We start from the raw sequence: 16,208 nt of genomic DNA, 5'->3' as shown, positions 1-16,208 counted from the left end.
TTTTATTTATTTTTTATTTTTTATATACGTTAGGTTTTTTCTTAAATTGCTTTTATTTTCTTTATAACATATATTTATATATTGAAATTTATGCTTTTTCGTTTTAAATTAGGTTTTATTTTTTTAATATTTTAAAAATAGTAATTTTTTCTCTTATCCAAATCATATTCTTTAATAAAACCTAACGTGTATATATATATATATAATTAATTAATCATGGCTATGTTCAAATAATTTATTTGATGGCACTATTATATTATATATATATATATTTAAAAGAATCAATAAATTCAATACAAAATATTATATTATTGATATAATTTTTTATAATTCACATAAAAAAAATATTTTAAACTAAAATACTAAATAAACATACTATATATTTTTTTTTTGTTTATAATATAATTTTCATAACCTTTTATTTTTATAAAAATTCATAATGTTGTTTTAGTATTTTAATCCGCGTGACTTTTATTATTGATTGTTGAAAATAATAAAAGTATTTTTTTAAAAAAAATAACAAGAGTGTGTTCTATTACACAAAAATTTTCAATAAATTTTTTTAAAAAATTAATATATTACACACATTTATATTATTTATACAATTCTCTATATCCCACATAAAAAATTATCCAATCAAACCAAAACACAAAACAAACACACCCCATATCTTTTCATGTTGATTTAATAGTCTTTTTTTAACAATTTGTCCTTTTTAATACTTCTTCCGTCCCTTAACAAATTTATCCATTTTCCATTTTAGCCTGTCCTATAAAAAAGTAGCAATTTTCTTTTTTTAGTAATTGTATTATATATCTAACGTTACAAATACTCTTCCAATTTACAATATATTACACAAATGTCATTACATTTATAAGATATTAATAAGGTTAGTTTAGTCTTTTTACTTTTATTTCTACTATCTTCTAATATAATACTAATATTTCTAAAACTCCGTGCAAAAAGTAAACAGATAGATATGAGACAAAGAGAGTATAATAATTTTATTTTATAAATAATCATATAATTATAAAAATACTCATACTTTTTCATTAGTGCTACACAAATGGAACTACTTTTTTATACAAACAAATGTACAATGATAAATATTTTTTTACATATTTTTTCTACCAACTACTAATATAATATCTATATAAACCTATTTATTCTTTCGAGACAGAAAGAGTATTGGAATAAAATGACTATTATTATTTTTAAATATTTTGTAATAAATTTTTATGATTTGTTTGGTTTATTAACCCAAACCAAAAATCAATTATATTCAACTCTTAACACACTGGTCTTTCTCATCCAATTCAAATATTTACATTTTTTTTTTTTAAGTAACTATATACTCTACCACTAACTACTAACACTATTTTTACATTTATTTACCATTTTACTCTGACTTTATTATATAAATAAAATATTAATATTTTTAAACCTGGAGGGTAAAAAATAGATTGTGTTCTTATGTAAGTTTTTATCGCACATAATTTTACTATTTAGATTTTTTTTTTCTAAAAAAAAATATATCACATTAAACAATTACTTTTTCTTTTTTATATTATAATACAAATTTATTTTACATTCAAAACATCGTATTAGTTACTATTTATATCACATCAAACAACTATTCAAATTCAACTTTTTACTGTTCAAAAATTCAAATTCAAAACCTAAAATGTACAAACAAACACAACTACAAATGCAAAGTAAACACACATTTTCTATCTTTAAAATAGTCCTGTAAGAGATAGTCTGATGGTGTGGGATTAGATATGGTTTGCCTAGTGTAATTTGTCCGTCAACCCAGTGCGCATATTTTTTCGAATAGTAGCGATGACGATTCAAAAAAAAAAAAAAAAGACTTTAAAATCCTAAAATACTTCACAACTAAACAAATTCATAATGAGAGAAAGAGAGAGGGAGAGAGGCATCAAAATCCAAGTTGATAAATGTGATGGTACAAAAATGAACACATCCCATCACATTCATCAACACTCGGCTCCTCAATTATTGAATGCATACACATATTTATATTTATATTTATATTATATATCTAAATATATTTGGCTACTGCCTACCAATAATTCAATTGCATATAATAAACATATACATACATACATACATATATATGTCCCTTTTTATTATCTTTGAAACCCTAATATAAATTGGTTCCTATCCTTGGGAACCGGTGCCCTTCTCTCTCTCTCTCTTCAATATGTACATAAATCAAACCTTAGTTCCATAAGGAATGTCCGGCAAGGATTGTCCAGTGGTGTGGAGGTTGACTTGTCCCTATGAAGTCATAAATTCAAACTTTCGATGCCTCCAGATACATCTGTCACACATAGTTTGTCTATTGTGACTTACCTTGTCATGCTTAGTTTGCATAATATTAAATTCAGTCGGGATTTACCCAAAGCGCAGTCAATAAGTAGCAATTGCAACTTCCCACGTCATATAAAAAAAAAAAAAAAAAAGGGAAAAGAAGAGAAATAAAAATCAAACCTCAAACATACAACACACAGTTGGCAGGCAATCTTGAAACAATTTGAGATCAAATTAGCCAATGTGTCACCTCTCAACTCTACATTAGCTACTACTACTTCCCAATGAGCTCTGATGTACTACAAATCCTGTTCCTACCACACTCTATTCATATCAAATATATTATACAAAAGTAGAGCATATATGTCTTTATACAAACAAATACCACAAACTATTGAAATACTAATGTTTCTTTATCTCAGTAACAAAAAATAAATATTTACTTTATGGTTGGACAATGGTTGGACAAAAAGAGTAATATTTTTTTCTAAAAATATCTAAAAAACAGCAAAAATAAATATTTTAAAATAATATTTTCATAGTTATCACTAACAAACAAAAATCCCAAAAATTCCTAAACACTAAGAACTTAACGTGCTAAAATGAAAATTCATATTGTAAGAAGCAAAGCAATTCTTGTAATTTGATTATGTTTGGTGATGTGTGTGTATCTTGTCTCCATTTTTGCATTCTGAAATCTATAATAAAATATAATTTCCGCCTAAACAAAATATTACTCCCAACATCTCCGTCCTATTTTTTAATCCAAAATAATGCAGGACAGTTAAAATAATTCAAAACACAAGTGCATTTATACATAATTTGGGATCAAAATATATTTGTTTATTCGCCCATTCAATGATTTCTAACAAGTTTTAAATTCACATAGAATAAAAAACTAAATTATCATTTTATTTTATTTTATTTTTATCATGATACAAGAATGCATGCTCAAAGTTGATGCACCTTTACAGTATAGAAAAGTTAAAAACTAACTATTCATAGATGCTGTTTCTATCACTATCATTATTTATTTAGCTATGTACTCTTTATTATAACTAAAGAATGAAAACAGGGATGGTTGGGATGAGAAAGTGGGTGCCAAATGTATTGAAAAAATAAAAAAGATTAGAAAATAGAAAATGAGGAATAAATTTAAAATGACAGTAACAGAAGAAGACATAAAGGTGAGTGTGATGAAAAGGGCAAAGGGTAGATAAAATGATGGTTTTATTTTTCTGTTTTTCAAAGTTTTCCACCAAAACCTCTTAACACAATTCGCTGGTTTACTTTTTCTCTCTGTGGGTTTCACCCATTTTATGTCTTAAACTTCCACTAAAAACAAAATCTCAAAAAAATAAAAAAAGTGGGCTGGAGAAACATAGGTATTAGGTCACTCATTGCATCAATAATAATCATAATAATAATAATAATAATAATAGAAAGATAAACAGTTGGCTGGTGATAAAAATCTTGTCCAAGATAAGATGAGTAATAGGAGGAGAATATGTAAGTGTCCAAAAGAGGACAGGGTAGAGGTTTGGCTGGTGGGATGCAGGTTTAGGTGTCACCTCTGAAACTTTTTATTCATCTTCTTGGATTGTTTCCAAGAATTCAAGAAACCAGGGCCCATTACATGATGTGTTTTTTCTTGAGATATTGGCTTAAGGCCCTTTCTGTAATGGCTATTATTTTGGTGTGTGAAAGGAAAGAAACCTGTGGTGAAGAATCAAGAACATGGTGGAGCCTAATCTACATTCCCTACAGGTCATGAGCTGCTGTTTTCTTTTGTAGAATATCTCATAAAAGATGCCTAGCTTTAACAAAAATCACCTAGTAGATATACACACACATATATAAGTGTTAATTTGATGTGTCAATAAAGGTACTAAAAGATAGCCATAGTTTCAGATAATCAGCATTCAAATAGTTGTGCAATAGAAAAGAAAGTGATAATCAGATGTTTGAGAAACACTTTCTCACACTAAAGTTGATGCATAAACACATCCTATCTATAGATAAACATGTTCCACATAAAGTATTCTAGCATTCAACGAAATTTCCGGTGAAAATGGTTCTAGGTGGGGTTAAATGATCCTATTGGTTGATTTCACAAACTATGATGGCGCATTTGAAGATTGAAAAAGGAAGTCGAAGAGATTACTTATTTTCACATAGTTCATAAAGGCAACAGAAAGCATGTTCTTTCAAAGTTCCGAATAATGATACAAGGAAAAGAATAAAGTAGAAACAGAAGACTGCATCAGGTTAAGCTTCCTCGTGAAGTTTTAAAAGAGTGGAGAAAGAACTGTGGGTGAAGTTTTGTAGCTGATCAAAGTCAAAGATAAGATTCAGCTTCAGAGACAAGTTTCACATGCAGTTCAGTTGTGTAGTTCCTTTCATAGAGTTTAGTGGAAAAGAACAAAGGGTGTGTTTGTTTTACATTTTTTACTATATAGACTTTGCGATTCCCTGAAAAAAATATATATATGTATAATTTTTACTCTTACAAAACATCATATCAAATATTATTCAAATTAAAAACAAAAACCTCGAAACCCAATTCAAGTTGAAAACAAACACACCCTTTAGGCTTTGTCCACGTATATCCAAAAACCACTTGTAGTACTATTCATCTACAGTACGATTTTAAAGAAACCATCACAAAATACTTATTTCTTTTCACAAAATATCACTTTAAATACATATTTTTTTCTTACAAAATATCACATAAAGTACTAACTTCTTACTATTCTCCAATTTTTTCAAAACTTCCTAAAACTCAGCCAAAGGTTTCCTCTATGACAAGTGGTTTATGAAAAGGGAGTCTAGAAATATAATAAAAGAAACGCGGAAACACTTGAGCTGTTAAATAAATGTGAAGCCTAACCTGTTTTTAAAAGACTGATAGATGCAAAACCATAACATAGAAAAATCTATTAAGCAAAGACTGAGGAGATCTAAAAAGATTGAATTATTGGAGCCTTCATGTAATATTCTCCTTAAATCAGACAAATGATCATCTAAACTAGAACAGAATAAATCAACCAAATATTTGAAAACATCATACAGTACCGTACCAAATATTATCGAAAAAAGAAAATGTAAAATTGCCGTAATGAGAAATACGAGAGGTACAAGCTGGATTCACCTTTTTTTGTCTTCTTTTCAGCAATTCCATGTCTTCTAGGCTTGGGGCTAATGGCTCCATCAGATAGCCAAATATATACCGATCCATGCTTCTTTTAGGAAAACTGCAAGAGAGGAATTCCTTTCAAATGGTCCAATGCTCGCCCAGTTAGAGGAAAAAAACAAAGTAGATAAGGGTGTCACAACTCGCATCAATATCGACAATTCATGTAATAGCTTATCAATAGCAAGAAATAGGCAGAAAAGAAAGTTTTAAAGAGAATCTAACTTCTCACTCAACAGATCAAAGCAACAATCCAACATAATTAAACTTCATAAACATGAGAAACCAAAAAAAGGGAGGGGATACATCTCACTCCTCGACATACATATGCATCACTTAATATTTGCTCCATACGAATCTCTTGTCAACAGAAATGCTCGAATAAGTATTCTCTAAATACCCATTTGATCGCTACCTTGGAACATAAAAGTGAAACCACCTCTTACGGGACATTCATGACTTGAATAGATTGCAACATGTCAGAGACAGCAAGAACAAGGTCCCCTGACTTGATCATTCCCCGTGCTTTTAGCAAGAAGAAAGTCCTGTTGAGATTGTTTTCCATATCATCAGAAAAGTTCAAACGGAATGGTATTAGACCCCACTGGAGATTCAGGCGTCGGCGTAAAGTGGTGGTTGTAGTAAATGCGAAAATTGGGCAGTCGGGTCGGCAGCGAGACAACAGAGAGGCCATGTGACCAGACTTCGTGTAGACAAAGATGGCATCCACCCCTAAATTATTGGCTGCAATATAATATCCAAAATCAGATCATTGAGACGTAAAAGACAATAAAGGAATGAAAACACAAAGGATTCGATTGAGCTCGGTATCCTAACTCTCATATCATGCTACTTTGAAAGTTAAATGTTTCACTTATGAGCTGAGAACTACCCATAATTACCATAGGATAATAGTTTTCTACAAGTCCGTAAATTTAAGGAAGTGGCCTAAAGAAAGTATTATCCAATCCGAAGATGGCACAAAATAAATGGTTCGTACCCATCTTAGCAGCTGAATTGCAAATCTCCTCAGAAATGCGATCTGCAGACGAAGATGCTATACCAGGCAGGTCGGTAGCTTCATGACGCTTCTCCTCTCTCCACCATTTCTCAATCCTCAAGCTAACACTTCTCAAAACGGTCAATGCTTTCTCAGGGTACTGGCCCATGGCAGACTCGCCAGACAGCATTAGAGCATCTGCTCTTTGACGAACTGCTTCGGAAACATCAGCTACCTCAGCTCGGGTAGGTGTTGGGTACTCTATCATCGATTCAAGCAATTGACTCGCAACAATTACTGGCTTATTGAGTTGTCTGCAGACTTGGACTATCCTCTGCTGTGCAGATGGAACCTGCTCCAGCGGGATCTGCGCACCCAGGTCTCCTCTTGCCACCATGGCTCCATCCGCAGCTTGAATTATTTCTTCTAAGTTTCTTAACGAGTCTATGCTTTCTATTTTTGCAACCACAGAAATGTCACTGCATTGCCCCACCAGTTCCGCAAGTTAATTAGACATTTTTTTCAGGAATTAGACAAAATGATGTGTAAACAGTAAACACAAAGAGTATAGATTTAAGTTTCATCAGAAATTCAACATAACTTTCAATCTTCAAATTAATATAACACCACCTGTGATTCTTTCAGAATAGTGGTAAGGCAAATTTGTCAACATTAGAGATTCAATATTATAATCAAGAACTATCATTAAGCATCTGAAGGGAGAAAAGAAAAGAAACTAGTGTAAACCTCACCTATCCCGAGCACGTGCTTGAATATAGCTCTTTAAATGCTTTATAACTTCTGCAGACTTTACAAAAGATATAGCGATAAAATCAACACCCTCAGCAATGCCGAAATCAATGTCCAACCAATCCTGAGGCAGAATGCACCAAGTTAGACCAATGAAACCAAAAAAAAAAAACATGCCTTCATATTAGTCTTTGCTTCAATGGAGGAAAAATAAATTATATCCTAATAAAATGACTGTACAATGATGCCAACCTTTGACGATATCGTAGGAAGCATTGCATTTCGTTCTCGAACTAAGCTTCCATCACGCCAGAATGTAAGATTAGCTCGAGGCAACAGTAGACCAGGATCTGTACAGAGACACTTGACATCTGGACCAATTTTCTCAATCACCTCAAACCTTACCATTCCACCATCTACAAGAAGTTCATCGCCTACTTTAACATCTGTCATTTGAAGAAAAAAAATAGTTCTATTAGCCCACAATATCCTTCTGTACACGACAAATCAACAACCACACCTTAAAGCTTAATATGTGTACTATATGAAACTGGATCTCTTCAACCTTCAGCGAAGCCATCATAGTTCACATGTATAGTGCGTTCCGGAAGAGTTGAATCATAAGTTCTAACGCTGAATGTCCATATTTCACCATCCTGCATAAGATTACACTTAGCTTTAACAATAACCAATAACAGTATATCATGAGTGGCAGCAACAACAGCAATTTTGTTGTTGCTTCTCATTGATTAAAAAATACCATGCATCTCAAGAAAATAGTGTTGCCGACTCAGTTTCTTGTACAATACCATAAAACTTAAAACTACAAAGATTGTACCCAAAAGAAATTCATCTTACTGGTTAAATATGCATGATTAACTGGAAAAAAAATAATAATAACCTTTTAACTTAACGAAACTAATTATATCCTTCTTTAACTTGGCAAGTCTCTTACCTAGCACTAATCCAAGAATAGCACACATAGTTTTGATTGATTTAAGTTTATAACAAACATTTTCTGCTCATCTGATGGTGTGTTTGTTTGGGGGATTTTCCCCAAAATCTACTATTCATCAAATTTTTTCCTCCCAAAAATATCGAATCAAACAATTATTTTTCATTTTTCATATTATATGAAAAATCAATTTTACATTCAAAATATCACATCAACACCTATTTATATCACATCATATAACTATTCAAATTCAAATTTTTACCATTCAAATCCAAACCCCGAAACAAACACAACCTAAATGAATAATATGAAGCCGCACACTCGATGAAAAAAAAAAAAATTAATGTATCGATTTCAAACCCTAATATCTAAGCTTAATCCATTACGACATATAGCAGTCTCATTATATGACCACATTGTGCTTTCAAACCTGTAATAGACAATATAGCCAACACAAAATTTGTTTCGATTTTCAAGAGCTATCATTTCTTATGGTGCGTTTAGTACAAAGATAAAGAATTTTTTTTACAAAATGGACAGAAATGTAGATTAAAAATTGCAGGGTGTCATTTGGTTTTAATTTTTAACTTTTTCTATTCAACTTCTACAATTTTCTATAAAAGTACATTCTCTTATCTCACAAAATATCACATCCAAATTACTACTGAAATAAAAAACCAAAAAATAAAAAAGATAAAAATAAATCACCAACTAAATAAACTATATTTCTCCGCGAATCTCACTCTACTAAAACCTTCTCTTTCTGATTGTCTCCTCCCACTCCTCCCAGTAGATTCATTCTCTCTATTGTTTTTCCTCACTCCACTAGAACGCAATACATCATCTCCACCCGATCGATCCATCCGTATTGATGCATTTCTATGTGGCATTTATCAGCTGAATTCTCACTTTTATCAAACAAAAAGAATCAATTCTCATTCCATGTCAAATTCCGTTGAACAATTCTATTCTCTCCAATTACATTCTCTCTAACAAACATACCCTTAAATCATCTTTCCAATGGCGTAATTGGATCAAGAAATGCAACAAATGCAATTAAATTCAAATTCTTGAATGAAATCAATGCTCATTAGATCTCTATGAATAATAATAATAATAATACCTCAGCTTTAGCAGAGGAAGCACCGCCAAGATCCCCCATGTGAATCTCACTTCCTTCAGTATCCATCATAATCGCCACTGCATATCCCTTCTCCTCATTCAATCTTCTCACACTATGAATCACCTCCCGATGCCACTCCCTCGTGCCGTGGCACATGTTAATCCTCGCAACGTTCATTCCCCCGACCGCCAGCGCCTCCAGCTGCTCCGGCTCGCAAGTAGCAGGACCAATCGTGCAGACGAGCTTCGTCCGCCGCGTGCTCCGGAAACCGTTCTCCTTCAGCTCCGCCTCCGTCACCGCATCGACGTCGATCGAGCCGGAATCCGTAACCACCGCAGGCACACGGAGGCTCTCCTGCAGCGCCGCGGAGCCGGCGCCGTTGTCGGTTGTTAAAATCGAGGGATTCGGATCGGAAGCAGAGGCTTTGACGAACAGAGCGGCTTTGCTAGGGTTTTGCGCGAACGGAAATCGGGAGACGGCGGCGGTGCAAGGCGGGAGGCGGCGGTAGATGAGTGGCTTTGTGGTGTGAGGTGTGGAAATGAAGAGATTCAGCGACTGCGCCATTGTTGATTTCTCACACAGAGATTATTGAGCAGTAAAACCTAATGCTTCTGCCGCCGGGGAGAGTGGTGAACGGCGTCGTTGCGTATCGAGTGGAGGTGGAGCGCGGCGGAGATCCTGAATCCGATGGCGATAAATAGCCAAAAATGGTCTCTGGTTAGGCTCTGGCGACGGCGGAGAAATCAAGGCGGAGCTTCGGAAGTATCGCCGCCAACAGATTGAGGAAATAGTTCAATAAATAGTAGTACGTATTTTTATTTATTTTTATCCAATTATGGTATAATAACTTTATTACTTGGGTGTTTGTTTTTAATTTAGAGTTTGAGACTTTTTTTTCTTTTTCTTTTTTTAAATGGCGTGGAACCCGCGGCCGTTATCCGTATCTGCTAAATTTCAGTCGAATTTAATATCTTTCAAACTAGGCCGACAAGAAAGTCACACTAGTCGAACCATGTGTGGTTGAGAGTTTTAGATATATCTTGTAGTAATATATCTTGAAGAGGTAATTAAGATAGTTTGTTCAAAAGCAATCGGAAGCAGCAGAGAATAAGAGACTTGAAGAAGATATTTGTTGTCAAATATGCGGAGGAGACCCGAATGAGCTGGACAACCCCACCGATGGCATACTGTCGAATGAAGTGACAATCAAACTCAATATGTTTGGTACGCTCGTGGAAAGTATGATTGTGGGCCATCTTCGTAGCACTATACCTAAGCAGTGAAAAGATCAGTCAATAATAAAAGTTCTGGTGAGAGAATTTGACTCGGCACTCGATCGAGAAACTAAAGTCTCTTCTTGCTACGCCTAGAAGATTCACCTAAGAGGAAGCAAAAATCGATGATTGGCATGATCACTAGCCCCCAATCGGCATAAGAGTAACCGCTGATAGTCGATGAGTGAAATGAAAAGTATAAACCATGCAGAAGAATATATTTCACATAAGAAGAATATGCCAGACAACAGAGTGGTGAGAGGTCTTATGAACGGTCATGAACTGACTCAAAATATGTAAACTGCATGAACGATATCCGATTGCGTAACAATTAAATAGATCAAACTCCTAACAAGCTGGCGATATAAGGTAGGATCATCAAGAAGAGTGTCATCATGAGGGGTAAATCGAACGTCGTACGCAAGAGGTGTGGAGGCTATCTGATAATCTGTGAGACCAGCTCAAGCAATAAGATCTGAGACATACTTAGCCTGAGACAGAAAGAAACCATCAGGTGAGTCAGAGACTTCAAGTCCCAAAAAATAACGAAGGGTGATGATCAGGAATACCAGACGCATCATCCCCGTGATGATCATATCATCAGCATAACAGGAATTGGAATCAAAATACTACGAATTGTCCATGACATAAGAGGAATTGGAAGCAAGAACTCGATGCGAAAGAGTCACGATATTCTGGACTGACGAAGTCATATCAGTAACAAAAGCAAAATAAATTAACTCTAATGACGAAACCAACCATACAACAACGTAGATAACCAAAACAATAAGCGACGACCGAAAAACGACAGCTGGAGGAGGCCGGACGCGCCGTCATGGGCGACTAAAAAACGGCGGCAGCGGAAGTGCCTTCCGCCGCGATTCGCGCCAACGGCGAGTGTGGGCCTGGACAATGGTGGTTCGAATGGTGGGGGCAGCGTCAACCGGTGTCTGGCGAATAACAGCAGCGGTGCTTACGGTTTCGGTTTTAAAAAATCTTGCTTTGATACCATTTTAGAATTTGTGGATAAATTATGAAATTGTATTATTACGAAAATAAGAATACAAAAATATATATATATAATAGTGGGCTCTATACTAAATTAAAATAAATAATAGTACAAAATAGATATTTAAATCTAACAAATATAAAAATACATTATATTAAGTTAATTATTTGACTTTTTTAACGAGTATTGAAAGTTTTTTTTACTTTTAGACTTTTGTAAAAAAAAATTGTATTATTTATTATTATTTTTTGAAAATCATAATTTAAAATAGTGCTTGAAAATATAGTGAATCGTTTAAATAAGAAATACTCCATTTAGACCATTATATTGTATTTTTAAATGGAGGGGATTTTCTAGTATATAATCAACTTTTTTAAAAACGTATATTAAATTAAATATATATTTTTTTATTTTATAGTAAAAATTGATTTTACCTTTAAAATAAAATATCAAAACATATTTATATTATAGTATCAAATAAATATAATTTAAAATTTTACTATATAAAATTTCAATTAAAAAATTTTGTTTAACCATACAATTTTGAAACATCTAAATTTAATTATCTATATTAATTTTTTTAAAATAAATCACATTAAATATATTTTTTTTTCCACGTAATAAAAAATCAAATATTAAATTTTTATTGTTTTAAAAACTCTAAAATTATCCGTAAACTTCCAAACAAACACACAAATGATGCATTATTATATTGGTAGATTTTTAGGTACTTCCATTCCACGAGGTGCATATGATATGTAATAAACTATCATATATACATATATATATATATTAAAATTATTCAATAAATTACACTATTCAATATAAACTTTTCAATAAAATATAAACTGCGGAATACTTGATTGTTTTTATTTTTTGAATTAAATCTTTTTGTTACTTTTAATATTTATTTTTTTAGTATTAAATTATTAAAATAAATTATAATATTTTATTTTTTTAATAAAAAAATAAATTTGCCGGATTGACTCCGAACTCGAAGGATTCAGGGCGAGACGGATCCTAAAACCTAACGGGCACAGGCACATTTCCGGACCTGTAAAACTTACTCCGAATCCACCCATTGATATTTACCTATGACGTGTATATTAATACAAATAAATATATATACATTATTAATATAGGTAATTTTACAAAATAAAAAAAATTGAATATATATTTCTTTTAAAAAAAGGCAATATAAAATTATAAGAAAATTTTATTTTAATCAATTTAAAATTTCTTTTTATTTTTCTCACGACAAAATATATATATTTTTATAAAAAATTGAATATGAAAATAAACTCATTTAGTTAACACACTTTTATTTCGCTGCGACCCCTAAAATGTTAGGACCGGACTTGTCTTTGCCAGGCAACGGGCGAAGACACAACTAAAGCGTCACACAATGTCCGAACACGGACATGTCCCATGTAGTCCTACATGGTTCGTGTAATCCATCGCGTTCAAAATGGGCTCGTATTTTTCCTTTCTTTGTTCTCGCTTTCGCATTAAAGATTTGTGCAATAATTTGTAAAAGACACAATAGTTCTTTCAAATGTAAGATAATTTCCCATCGAAGAGCTAATATAATGTTCGAATAATGTAGCTATAAGATGTAATGATCGCCATGATTTAACTATCAATCGCACTAACATACCGAAGTTCAAGTTTTCACTATGAATGCCTTCCTCGGATTGCGATAGCCTCGAATTCCTCGGACATGTTGCGAAAAGCTTACCAAGTTGTAAGAGAACTTATCCACAAAAACTTGGGGGGAAACAAAGAAATCTGGTAAGAAACCTCGGCATTGATCATAGAATCCGGCACCGGCACTTTTCAGACTTTGGAGGGCCTTCGAACCATCTGTCCCATGTGGGATTTATCGGACCGATTGTTCTGTAAAACGCAAACAATGAACGATACTTTTAGACTCTCTTAAGACATATTTTGAAAATAGTAAAAAATTAATAAAAATAATAATAATTCTACGATGTGATGTAATAAGTGCTTAATTTACGATATTTTGTATATAGGAAATACTACTCTGATTACATACATATTTTTGAAAGTTCTGACACTATAAATTAACTTAATTTTTTTTTAAATATATATATATATATATAAATAAAATATCTATTTATTCTCACAAAATATAATACCAAATTCTCAACATTTTACTATAATCAAAATTCCCAAACTCTTATCTAGACAAACTTTAAAAGTTTCTTAATGTAATATAGTAAATAAAAATTAGGAGTTTGTTTGTTTATGATTTTAAACACAAATCTCCGCACGTTTTTAATAAAAATATATTACTTATTTCTTTTCATAAAATGTAATACTACCTCAGTCCTCTAAGAAGAGTACCGTTTACTTTATTAGTCATTATATTTAATATTAAAGATATCCTCATTTTATATAATTTACTCCACAAATATCATTATATTTGTATTATAAGATATTAATAGAGATATTTTTTGTATTTTTTTTTTTATTTGTACTACGTATTAATATGATAATTAATATTCAAAGATACCAACTGTACTCTTCCTATGGACTAAGGTAGTATTAAAATAGTATTTAAATAAAAAGTCAAATCTAATACTAATTTCAAATCAATTTCAAACCACAACCAAACAAATCCCGATATTTGACGCGACACATGTAAACGAAACCTTAGTCTATGCAAATCAAATCTACGACGCAAATGCAAGAATTCTTACTCGGGAAGTAGAGGATCCGGTCTTGTCTCGATATTAACCAGCAATCTAATAACAAACAACATAGTTTCGTTTAGACAACCGAATAATCAGACAATCACGAAAAAAAAAAAAAACATAAATCGGGATGCATTTGAATAATCATATGTTTCTTACTCCTTGCACGCCGCAGACGCTTTATCCATTTTCTCGAGCTGCTCGAGTTCTTCCTGTGCCGGTAATAACAAACAACTTTTATTACAAAACTCAAAAACAAGAATTCGATCACAACTGCTTTTCCACAACAAACCATTTTCGACAGAAGCACCAATCACGACGTTTTTTCGATTCCGTTAAAAAGGAAAAGCTGAGGAAAAAAGACGAAACTTCTTTTAAGAAGGACGTTAAATTCGAGTGACGATACTCGTTTTTTTTTTAAATGCAAAGATTTCTCCGATTAGTTCCATCTCAAACATCAACAAAAACTCCCTTCGCACATCATCGATTTCCAATCCATTTGATGCGGCAATCGAGCATCCAATCTTAATTCTACAAAGTTCGATCTTCAGACAAACAATTACAGCGTAGAATTATTACAAAATTTTTACTAACTAAACTTCTAGAAACACATTTGACTAAAAGCCCACCAAAATGCTCGTTTTTCACCCCCACGAAAACATACTCAAACCATCAATTCGAACAAATCACGATCGAAATCCCGCAAAAATATACTATTTTTTTCACAAAATATATCGTGGAATCACTATTTAAACCCCAAATTCAAATCAAAACCTTAAAAGCACCACATTGTCCCCTTCTTGCAAACACTTTTAATTTGCAGAAACAGACAACAAAATACAGTTTGCAAAAACCCAAATCACTCCAACTAAAGATCCATTTTGTTTTATTTTTTTTTTAAATGTAAGCACTAGAACAAAAAAACTTACCCTATTTGAACACAACCATCGAGATCAAATTCAATTCGAGAATCAAATTCAAGAATCAAAATTACCAAAACAACTAAAAGGGACAAATCTCATTTAATTCCCCAAAAGAAACCCTACAAACAAACAAACAAACAAACAAGACAGAGGGCAACACCTAATCATCATTAATTTCATCGAAAATGAACCCTAATCGAAACATCAATAAAGTCAAAAAAATAAAAAATTAAAACCAAAAAAAGCGAAGCAAACAACCTCCAAGAATCGAGTTTCTTGGTCGAGCCTCTTGAGCTCAGCCGAAATCCGATGTTTCCCTCTTACATCCGCCGCCGATCGGAGCTCGCCGGAAAGCCCTGTCTGCTGCATAACTGATGATAAAAAACTGGGAAACAAAAGAACCTCAAAATCGTCGAAGCAAGAACAGAACGAATGAATCGAAATATCAACAGAAGAAAACTTGAAAAAGGGTTCGATCTTTTGTTATTGTATCGAAGACAGGGCCGTCGTCGAATCGATGATAATAATAATTTTTAATTTTAATTTCTTAATTTATTAATTTTTGGAGGGGTATTTCAATTTGGAGTTATTCGAGCAAAAGAAGCTTTCTTGCACTGCTTTCTTACGACTTTCTTTTCATTGCAAATTGGAATTCGTCAAAACAATTGACGAATTAAAAGAAAATAAGTTTTGTAATTAAAAGAAAATCTTTTTAAAAAGCTAATTTTGTATTTAGATAAGACTTTTAATCTTTGTTTATCTAAATAAATTTTACACAGATTTTCAATATATCTATTTTATTTTTTACCAAATCAGTTTTCTTTTCAATATCTCACATCAATAAAATTCTCTATTTTGTACAAAGAAATGAGACCAAATAAATGAAAATAGTATTATTTCTCTTAAAAAATAAATTATTTTTATTTCTCT

General features: G+C 32.2%; 2 protein-coding genes across 2 annotated transcripts; both read right to left on the bottom strand.

The window, feature by feature from the left end:
• Window positions 1–5,734: 5,734 nt before the first annotated feature.
• On the bottom strand, window positions 5,735–10,149 carry LOC127249196 (pyruvate kinase isozyme A, chloroplastic). Its single transcript, XM_051271898.1, has 6 exons — window positions 9,356–10,149; window positions 7,843–7,933; window positions 7,530–7,723; window positions 7,280–7,401; window positions 6,528–7,006; window positions 5,735–6,271 (listed from the first exon to the last, which is right to left on the bottom strand). Exons 1-6 carry the CDS (start codon window positions 9,917–9,919, stop codon window positions 5,970–5,972), a joined length of 1,752 nt encoding a protein of 583 aa, XP_051127855.1. The 5' UTR covers window positions 9,920–10,149; the 3' UTR covers window positions 5,735–5,969.
• A 2,963-nt stretch (window positions 10,150–13,112) lies between these two features.
• On the bottom strand, window positions 13,113–15,860 carry LOC127249007 (guanine nucleotide-binding protein subunit gamma 2). Its single transcript, XM_051271599.1, has 4 exons — window positions 15,537–15,860; window positions 14,515–14,567; window positions 14,362–14,406; window positions 13,113–13,534 (listed from the first exon to the last, which is right to left on the bottom strand). Exons 1-4 carry the CDS (start codon window positions 15,645–15,647, stop codon window positions 13,450–13,452), a joined length of 294 nt encoding a protein of 97 aa, XP_051127556.1. The 5' UTR covers window positions 15,648–15,860; the 3' UTR covers window positions 13,113–13,449.
• Window positions 15,861–16,208: the final 348 nt, after the last annotated feature.

Source organism: Andrographis paniculata, unplaced genomic scaffold (assembly GCF_009805555.1).
Source record: "Andrographis paniculata isolate CXL003 unplaced genomic scaffold, ASM980555v1 Contig35END, whole genome shotgun sequence".
NCBI classification, from domain to species: domain Eukaryota; kingdom Viridiplantae; phylum Streptophyta; class Magnoliopsida; order Lamiales; family Acanthaceae; genus Andrographis; species Andrographis paniculata.
This window is presented reverse-complemented; position numbering and strand designations above follow the sequence as displayed.